This window comes from Dinoponera quadriceps, unplaced genomic scaffold, assembly GCF_001313825.1.
Source record: "Dinoponera quadriceps isolate SergipeBrazil2010 unplaced genomic scaffold, ASM131382v1 scaffold475, whole genome shotgun sequence".
In the NCBI taxonomy this organism is placed as follows: domain Eukaryota; kingdom Metazoa; phylum Arthropoda; class Insecta; order Hymenoptera; family Formicidae; genus Dinoponera; species Dinoponera quadriceps.
In genome coordinates this window covers 396,667-406,721 of record NW_014554738.1, presented here as the reverse complement: position 1 = coordinate 406,721, position 10,055 = coordinate 396,667, and the positions used below count along the sequence as shown (strand labels likewise).

The window sequence follows — 10,055 nt, the reverse complement described above, 5'->3', positions numbered from 1 at the left end:
CAACACACCTAAAGATTATAAAACAAAAAAAAAAAAAAGAGAAAGAAAAAAGAGTCACAAATAAACAAGTTTGCCAAATGAAATTTCATTGATAAAGACTATACCAGGATTAAAATATAAAGGAAACAAGAAAGATATTTCACCAAATGCTCATAACCTGGGTAAACAATAAAATTTCAAATGAAAAGCTACAGAAGATCGGGATTATAAAAGAACAGAAAAAATGCAAAGACCTTATTAATAACTACAAAGAGAAAGATTGTAAGCTCTAAATATTCTGTAAAACACTCTCTCGATATATGTATATTATTAGCATTGTGTATGTCAGGAATTTTCTTCGTTACTTTTATTGAATCCGTACATATTCGGAAAATCTGAGAGGATTATTCATTTCAAAAGGCATATGAATACTATTATTAAAGTAGTATGATTGTCATGCTATTAGAATTCTCATGCATTGCAATGTGTGTAATTCAATTACGTGTACACCAAAATGACACTCTATCATATATTATCCTTTATCAGTGTCTTCTAGTTCTAAGGTGTGGGAATATCGTTCGTGAATATATCTCTCGAACTGATCTTACTTTGATCTGATAAATCTTCTCCAAAGATAATGAAAAATTGTCAAACAACGAGCAATTTGACAATTTCCATTGGACAACTTAATTAACTATACATAGTAGTCTCTTACAAAGAAACAGTCCTTCTCTCCTTCCTCTCAGTTTAAAAGCTGCGTTGTTTGGATAACAAGGCACCTCGTATGTATTACAAGTTATGACTAAATGGCAAGCAATTGATTTCATGAGCTGAAAAGTATCCTTGAAAATGTCCTATTTTACATGTGATTGTTCGTTCACTGTATATATTCATATGTAAAGAAATAATTTGTTCGCAAAAACTCGATATTTTATTCCAAGTAAATGGTTTTCTCAATTATCTACCCTATCGTTAACAAAAAAAAAAAATGCGGTGGTAAAAAACTCAGATGCCTTGCACCATACGATACAACGAACATTCGATACAAACGTCGTTTCCTTATGATTAATTTCTAGATCATCATCCCTGTGCCTCATCATTTCACTAATTTGGCTTTTGCCCTTGTTGCTATTTTTTTTTTCTTAATCTCCTCTCTGTGTCCATATCCTGATGTTACATGCAAGAATCTTATGCACACACATACGAAATGTAGTGATGATAAGACACATTCATTCGATCACACTGACCATTCTTCTTCATCAGATTTACATTTATACCATATAAATAGTACGTTCTTCTTTTTTATATTAAATTCATATTGAAACTGAAGACATCACAGTAAACACACATTTATTCATTCGTGAAATATGATCATGTTCCTATCGTAATCGTATGTTTAATACTGCAACAGTTCTGCATATGTTTGAATATTAGGTGAAGATAAACAAATGGAAACATAAAGCCTTTGATACTTTGTAATCATGAAATGAAAAAAAGAAATGAGATGATACTGTCTGCGGTAGAATTACTGTTGCTTTCTAATTAGAAATTTTGCGTCCCAAAACCAAGTCCAAAGTATCGAAAGAATTTCCCACGCGAACGCACAATGTATAAAAGCTACAAATTCGAATTTGTGAATACGCATCGGTGTCCTATAGAGACTGGAGAAAACACACGAAATGAATGGTCCGAGAAGAGATCCGCAACGCGAATTCGATTGGTTGTAGGACACAATAACGATCGTCTACTCATTGCAACTGTGCACATTTTGCAAACGAAAAGTTACTAGAAATAAAAATGAAGGAATCACATGGTGAAGAGTTCACATTTGGCTTATAAATAAATTTATCAGCATTACGAAACATTGATAATCTTTGAAAATGAATATAAAGAATTTCGTTTCTCCGAATATACCAATTCATAACAAGGTTTTTGTTCAACATTTATGCAAGAGGGCTGGATTTAACCCACCTGGCACCTCTGCTACCAACTAGGTAAAAACACCTGATTTCATAAAGAGAAATTTTTGTCCCATCATTTCTCCCATCGAACTTCCATTGGTTACTGCTTGCTGATTTAAGGACAATTGTCAACTTACGTGCGTGCTTTGTAAACTCTTCGAACAAGTCATCTCGGTCTCGATTCTTTGGAATATTTCCCACAAACAAGCGGTGATTGTTATAAGATACGGTAACACCAATCTTTTTCCCTTTCCGAATCTCATAATCATTCAGCTGTAAGAATAATGTGGAAGGAGAGTGCCAATTAAGCTTGCCTTTTATGATTTCACCTGCTTATTGGCTGTCTGAACGTGGGATTTCATGAAGCGTCCTTCGGGGGGAAATTTTACATAAGAGGACCAAAAGCATGACTCGAAGGATCGTGGATCGTACGGTAATTCGAGGAACAATATCATACAGGGTGGGTGGGAGTGCCTGTCCGTTTGTTAGCGAGCTAAACGCCCCAGCGGTCCACGCAGATCTCCCATACCCCCAAGCTTGAGACTTAGTCATGAATATCACATTTGCATATTGCAAAATTGCAATGGTGCAAGACAGTGTGTATTTTTTTGTCAGTGTGTGTATATATACATTATATATATATATATATATATATATATATATATATACATACACACACACATACATATATATACACATACATATATATACACATCTACATAATAATTCTTAATCTAAAGTATATATATGTATATATATATATATATACACACACATATATATATACATATAGCTTCCACATTTTCTCTTTCCATTTCCTCGCCTCTTTTTCACCTTTCCGAAAAAAAAGACGAAGAAGCTATCAGTAATAAAGATTGATGAAATTGATCAATTGCACAAAATTAGGAAACGAGGAGGCAAGGGGATGACAAGGTAATCGCATGTATAGAAGAGGAAGCAGATAAACTCATAATTCAACCTAAATATGCGAGGAAAAGAAGACTTGGACCAGAGAGGTGTTACTGTTCACTAATAAACCGAGAGGCAAGGAGACTGACCAGAACTAAAGGTGCCATAGGTAATATCGCAGAGATCACAAGAGTCAATGTGATCTTCAGATGCTCCATAGTTCCATACCATCTACAACCACTACTTAAAAGCTACCACTCTTAAGTTATACAATACAGGTAGACAGGTAGGTATAGGTAGGTAGGTAGGTACACACGCCTCGAATTCACTTTACCTGTTAATTTACCAAATTCGTCCAAGATCTCCTCTTTGCCTTTTGACTTTGGTATGTTCCCCACGAAAAGTCGTAGATTAGGAACGCTAATGTTTACTTTCAGACTCTTGCCGGGTTTTATTTCGTGATTATCGAGCTGTGGGAATGAAGAAAACAGACACATGCCTAATTTTGTTCCAATGAGGGGTGGTTCGTGTTTTTAAGATAATTACGACGAGATCGCTTTTTTTGTTTCTTTTTTGGGAAAAATTTCAAAAATGTGCAATTTAGTACAATTAATTAACATGGCGTCGGTCCATGAAAGCGAGAAAGTGGCATGCGCTTTGTCGCTCGAGTCTTCACAATATAGCAAACCGGCGTTCACGGTATCATTGTATTCCTGTAAACAAATTTTAAGCCTACTAATTTTCAAAATTTTGTTACAAAAATTGTCACTGTCCAATAAGAGTCAACCAATTAGGTAAATATACCCCTAACCAATTAGACCACACAATCATCGTGATTTTCGGAAAGGTTCTCCACTCCCAATTTTGCCCACTGAGCAAAGAGGAGAGCTGGAAAAAGAAACTCATCCATAGGACGTCATTAATATATATTTCTGTGTTACTCAATATTTGGGATCAGTTGGATATAACTGCGTACTTAAACACGAATAAATGGTCAGGGACATATACATGTGAAACATACATTATGTGGATTGTTCCTAGCTATAAATATGAATATAAATATATAAATATATACATATTTATACATATATAAATATATATATATATATATATTTATGTATATATATATAATTTATATTGTAAAGGTAAGTAAAAATTAAAGAAATAATAAGAATAACAGACTTGAAATAATAAAATGTCTGCATGAAATCTACTAGGAAAGACAAAGTATAATAGACAATACAGAACAAGCCACATAGGAATACAGTAACAGTCATTCGAAATGTTCAGCAAAGAAAAGCAAATTCTTAAAAAACATAGTTGACATGGACATATATACATCACTTTACTATACTCTTATTCATTGATTAGCATTTTTATGGCTCAGCCGTAGCACTGAATAAATTATTATCTGTAAACTGAGTCCACACATTCATAGAATCAAAGAAAGGAAAACAACACGAAGTATATTTTCCACAAACTAAAATTTGAAAATTTCATGAAACAACAAAACTTTGGATCAAATAGTTCATAAACATTTCGAAAGATCGCACATCTTGGTAGCAATAACAATTTTGTAACATTTCCAAAAATTTTGAAAATAAAAAAATAAAAATGGGTCCAAATTGTCCATAGAGCGGCGCGTTAATAACTATATAGGGCAAAAAAGTAAGTTTATACATCATGTACCTACACATTAATAATCATATATCAATAGATCTAAGGAAAGATGTTAACATACCTCTCGGACAGCTTGCTGCGCAGCTTCCCTATTAGTAAATGTGATAAATGCGTATCCTCTGTTGGAACCTGACATAGGGTCCATCATCAGTCTCAAGTCCCAAATTTTTCCGCATTTCTCAAATAATGGAATTAATTCGTCTTCGTACATGTCTTTTGGGATTTTGCCACAAAATACCTTTTCACAGAAATGTTCGATGTAATGAATAAATAAAGTATTTGCGCATAAACGTAAAATGTTTAACATACGAGTCTTTCGAAACTGATAAAATTTTACATGTATACAGTTGTGTTAAATGTCACACACACACACACACACACACACACACACACACACACACACACACACTTTTTTTTAACGACTATTATATAAAAATGAAGTAACATATTGAAACTTTGAATATATGACGAAAGTTTCCAATCGTTTCGAATAATATTCAGAATAACTCAAATTTAGATATAATTGCCCGAAAATGTTCAAAGTAGAAATTCCATAATGCCTGTAAGCCCAAATATTTTTAATATTCGTAATAGAAAACATTTAAGAATAAGTCATTATATACGAAAAATAAAAATCTAACGTACATTTTACTTTTTCTTTATAACAAGCATGAACATATGTAAGTTTACCTCACAACCAGTTCCAGGCGTAGGACCCTCCCAATTTGGAGGAGGACCACCGTATTTTCTTTGTCCGGTAGTTACATCCAAAGGATATCCTGTTCTCTCTAAGATCATCTGAAATTAATCATTTTATCTATTATAGAATACCAACTAACGCCGATCATCCGAGTAAATAGCTAACGGATATACATAAAATAACGGAGAAGTTTGGAATTGAATTTGGAATCAATTAGATGTGTATAGCTTCGAATTACCTTGATTTTGTCCTCATCCGGGGCTTTTGGTGTCGTACTGGTGCCCGTACCTTGACCGGCACGACTCTTCTGTCGGTATGTCTTCATCACTCCACAAAGATATGCGGATTTGTTAGATACATGTTCCAGATTGGATTCTAGAAATTGCGTGAGTACATTTAATGCGCCGTCAACTGGAAATTCTTTTAGAGCGTCGAGAGCTCTCTCATCCAAGTCGACGTGAGCCAATTTTCCTGTCTTATAGATCTCATCCAGTTTGGCAGCCACTTTTTCATCCAGCCCATATTGCATGAGTTTGTTAAAGTCCTCTGTCCGTTCCACATATTCCATTTCCTCCTTCGACTGTTTTTCTTCCATTTTTATCTCCCCATTCCCTTCTGCCATAGCTGGAATAATAATATCTATTATTGTTAATCAAAGCCATTTATCTCTCTTTGATACACAAAGTACAACATATAAATTATCCATCTTATGACTTTATTTTTTTCTTCAAAATATTACAAAAATATGTAATATTTATAATAGAAAAACAACACAACAGTCAAACATGTTAAGTGACAATTTGTTTTTCTCATTACAGCTCGAGACAATGAATCGAAAGTATTATCCTTTCATTATATAGATTATTTGGCAAACAATTAATTAATCTTGTATTCGATATGAAATTAGCTACACATTTCCTAATACACGAATGACTATGATGAGTAAACATATGTGTGTACATATATATATATCTTAAGATGAAACAAATTTATTTTCTGATATATTTTTTACATTGCATATATCAATTGGACTTTGCTTTCTTCGCTTTCTTGATGATAAAATAAAGAAACAGAAAAATGTGTTCCAGGAAGAAAAATAATTTTGAAGTCATAACCAAGACTATATATACGAGTAGAGAAAATTGATACTAAAAAAACCGTTCCGAATATAGAAATACAAAAAAAAACCAATAAGCGTTGCACACATGCACATATTGCGCTTACAAAACTATGACTCATTGCGTATAATTATCATGCTTACTTTAACGAACTGGTAACCGTCTGTAGCGAACTTTGTTAATTACGCTTCAATTAAACTCACTCTGCCGAGAACGCGCTGGTCAAAAAGGGAAATCGCATCTGACGGGAGGAGAAAGGCACACTTTAGAAAAATACACGACGACAAAGGAAGAGTTGAGGAGAGGAGGAAGAAAAATCGACCGGGGGGGAAACGAGTCGCAGATATTCCCTATTTGCTCCGATCACGCAATCGGAAATGCACGCACGATCGCGGAGGAGTGCGAGGCGACATGGAAGCGCGGCGAGTTCGGTGGATGCGACGTCGATATTGGCGCGTTCCGGTGCGAAGATCCGGTCGGGCTGAGAAATCCTCGGCGGCGAGCGAGCGATCGGGCGAAAAAAACGGGAGAGATAAACGTCACAAACGACAGATCGCGAATATTTCAACGTCACGAAAGACACAAGGCGGGAAACAAGAGACGGGCGAACTCGCGCGGCCGTACACCGCCGTGCATCGCGTAACGTTATCGATGACACTCGCGTGCGCCGATTAGACGGCGAGCGCGATCTCGCTCGACGGCAACAACCGTCGTCCGCTTCGACCGGAATTTGCGCGGCAAATCGCGCGGAGCCAATACTCCCATCGGTGCCCGTTCTTTTTCGGCCGTGTCTCGCGACCGCCGCTTTTCTCTCTCTCTCTTTCCCGCGCGCGCTTTTGCCTCGCCGGCCGGCGATGCGATGCACACGTTCACACGACGACGACAGCGGCCGCCATGGTACGCAGGATGCACCTATATGCACTCGCGGTCGCGAAGCGCGGATCGCGCCATTTTCGGCGCCCTCGGGCCGGCTTTATTCGCACTCGCGCTCGTTAAAATCGGCCGCGGCGACGCACACCAGACGCGCCGGCGACGACGGGGAGAGAATCTCACGGCAGGAATCGTTACCTTGCAAAATAAACGGACGGCGATCCTCCGGCGCGAGGAAATGGCGGCAGACGTCAACGTGATCGCGCACTACGGGGTTCACAAAACGACGCGCAAAGATACGCTCGAACCCAGCGACACGACGTTGGCCATTTTCTCGCGGCGGCCGCGCTCGCGCGAATTCTGATTGGCGCGCGCGAAACGGCGACGACGGAAAAAAGTCGGCCGCCCCGTGCGATGTTGCGCGAGACACAGAGCGCGCTCGCGAGTTTTCGCCGCGACGATCGCTCGCTCGCACACACGTATGTACACGAACACGTACGTTATGTGCACACATACATGTTTGTATATACGAGACGGCATGATGATGATGATAAGGCGCGCATTCACGCAACGAAGTGATCACGCGGAACGGAATATTCGCGAACACACAGCGAGGTTATCCTCGCAAAATTCTTACGAGGAAGACAGAGAGAGAGAGAGGGGGAGGGAAGAGGGAGCGAGCGCGAAAGAGAGAGATGTGTTCTTTCGGTTGGTTCGGCGCGCCGTCCGCAACACGCACGCACGCGGCAAGACATGCATACCTACATCACGACGAACGTCACGCGAGATTGAATATAATCGCGACGGCGAACGAACAGCGGCACGAGTACACTGCGAGGAGAGGAGGTTAACCGTGCTCGTGAGTCTCGAAATCTCGAATAGCGGCAGGACACGCTGGGCCGGCCATGTATCGTCGACGTGAGCCCTCGCCATTCTCGCGCCCTCGTTCCTGTTTTCGCGTACGTGCGCGCCCTTTCCTTTCGCGAACGACACGCCATTACGAGCGGATTCGCGCGAAACGCGCGAGGATGTTCTGAACACGCGCAACCGTACCTCTCTCTCTCTCTCTCTCTCTGCTCGCCGATATATATCTCGTCGAGATAATTCTCGTTAGCCGCATATTTCGCACGAGTTCCAACGTTGTTCCCACAGGGAGGAAGCACACCGCGTAATGTGTAATTTCGCGTATCGTTGCAGGTGCGGGAAGCATCTCTCACAACTGTGCGTGGACTCGAGACGAAGAAGGAGATCGACTTTGCGGTTTCCGAGCACCGGGCTGCACGCGAGTATGTATCACGAGGCTTTCTTCACAATTCTCATGCCATATTGCAACTCGGCGTCGGTTACCGGCCGGCGCGAGCCCGCCAAACGTGTCGCGCAATGCGTTTCAGCCGAGAGAAGCCATAACAGTTCGACGACGGGGATCCCTCCGCACGATGCACCCGTTGCGCGATCGTTAAGATCTCGAATCATCTCGCGTCGCATTCGACTCGCATACCGTCCGAGATACCCTCCTACTCCTCCATCTTCTCACCGGGCAGCGATCCGTCCTGCGGCAAAATAAGATACGCGAGCGAGATCGTCTATCGAAGAAAGAAATATCCGCAAATTATCGCGCGCGAACGAGGAAAAATACGATCGGAACAACGTGTTCTTTTTTGCTCGCGCATTGTAATGTCCCACATGTTGAACGTCGCGCGATAGAGAGAGAGAGAGAGAGAGTGCATCAATGATCGTCCGATTACTTCGCGCGTAGACAAAGCGGCGGCTTCGCGTAAGTCGTGGCAGAGAGCGAGGCAACATAAAGATAGAAACAAAGAGAGAGAAAGAGAGAAAGAAACAGAAGACATACTGATATAAAATACGTATATACCTGTGCTGAGTTTGTACTCCTCACCGGTAACAATTTAGCGTAGTCGTTGCGATGGTGGAATGCCAGGAGACGACGACACAAGAGAACAGTCAGGATCTCCCGTCGGGTGTAGTAAAACTCATATTAATTGGCACGTCACAGTTCTTGCCGCGTAGTGCGTTCCTCGTATGTTGAGAATCGACGACGACGAGCCAGCGGCGGCGGCAACGGCAGCGGTGACGGCGGGGCACTCGCGATTACGTTCACGCCGTTGCGCGCAGACTGCACCGGGAATATATGCGAACGCGGCGCGCGCGAGCAGCACGAGGGGGTGGTAAGAGAGACGTTCGGCGGAGGCGGCGACGAGAGAAACGCCCGTTTTATCGCGTGGCCGTGTGTGTCACGGTTCCGCGCGGCGGCAGTGGCGGTTTTCGGAGTACCGGGTTGAATTTAGTCGCGTAGGCACTTGTGTGTGATCGACCGTCACGGAGCGCGCACAAGACACCGCGTTGTGGAGAGACAGAGTGAGTGAGAGAGAGAGAGAGAGATATATATATATATATATATATATATATAATAGGAAAGGAGAGAAAGAGAATGAACGCGCGCGCGAAACAGACAGGCAGGTGAAAACAGATAGACACACAAATTCCGTGGTATTTTACTGACGATTGCGGCGGCAGCGGCGACGACGGTGGCGACGACGACGACGATGATGATGATGACGACGACGACAACGATGCGACGATAATGATGACGATGCGACGATGATGATTATGACGAGAGACGATGATGATGAGACGAGAGACAACAGTGAGTGGAGTTTAGTGGCCCGGGCGCAGCAGCGTTTTGATATCGTGTAGTGCCTACATAGCCGTGATGCATAAATTGGACTGCCTCGCTGAAAGAGCGGTGCAGCGGTGCAAGCCCCACAAAACCGAAACCAGTTTGATCGCGCTCGCCGCCGTGTCGCGCCCCAGTCCAAT

General features: G+C 41.3%; 1 protein-coding gene across 11 annotated transcripts in view; it reads right to left on the bottom strand.

Moving 5' to 3' along the window:
* LOC106741200 (heterogeneous nuclear ribonucleoprotein R) overlaps positions 1-9,332 on the bottom strand; it is a 21,162-nt gene extending 11,830 nt beyond the window's left edge. For 3 of the 11 annotated variants that reach the window (XM_014612951.1, XM_014612952.1, XM_014612953.1), the window contains exons 1-5: positions 9,091-9,326; positions 5,468-5,853; positions 5,220-5,327; positions 4,591-4,767; positions 2,078-2,213 (exon numbers count right to left, since the gene is read on the bottom strand). In XM_014612951.1, coding sequence (XP_014468437.1) covers positions 2,078-2,213; positions 4,591-4,767; positions 5,220-5,327; positions 5,468-5,851 — 805 coding nt within the window. In that variant the 5' untranslated portion in view covers positions 5,852-5,853; positions 9,091-9,326. Of the gene's footprint in view, positions 1-2,077; positions 2,214-3,183; positions 3,320-4,590; positions 4,768-5,219; positions 5,328-5,467; positions 5,854-6,490; positions 6,589-7,415; positions 7,498-9,090 lie in introns of those variants that run through there. The other 8 variants (XM_014612945.1, XM_014612947.1, XM_014612941.1 and 5 more) reach the window with 6 other exon arrangements.
* Positions 9,333-10,055: the final 723 nt, after the last annotated feature.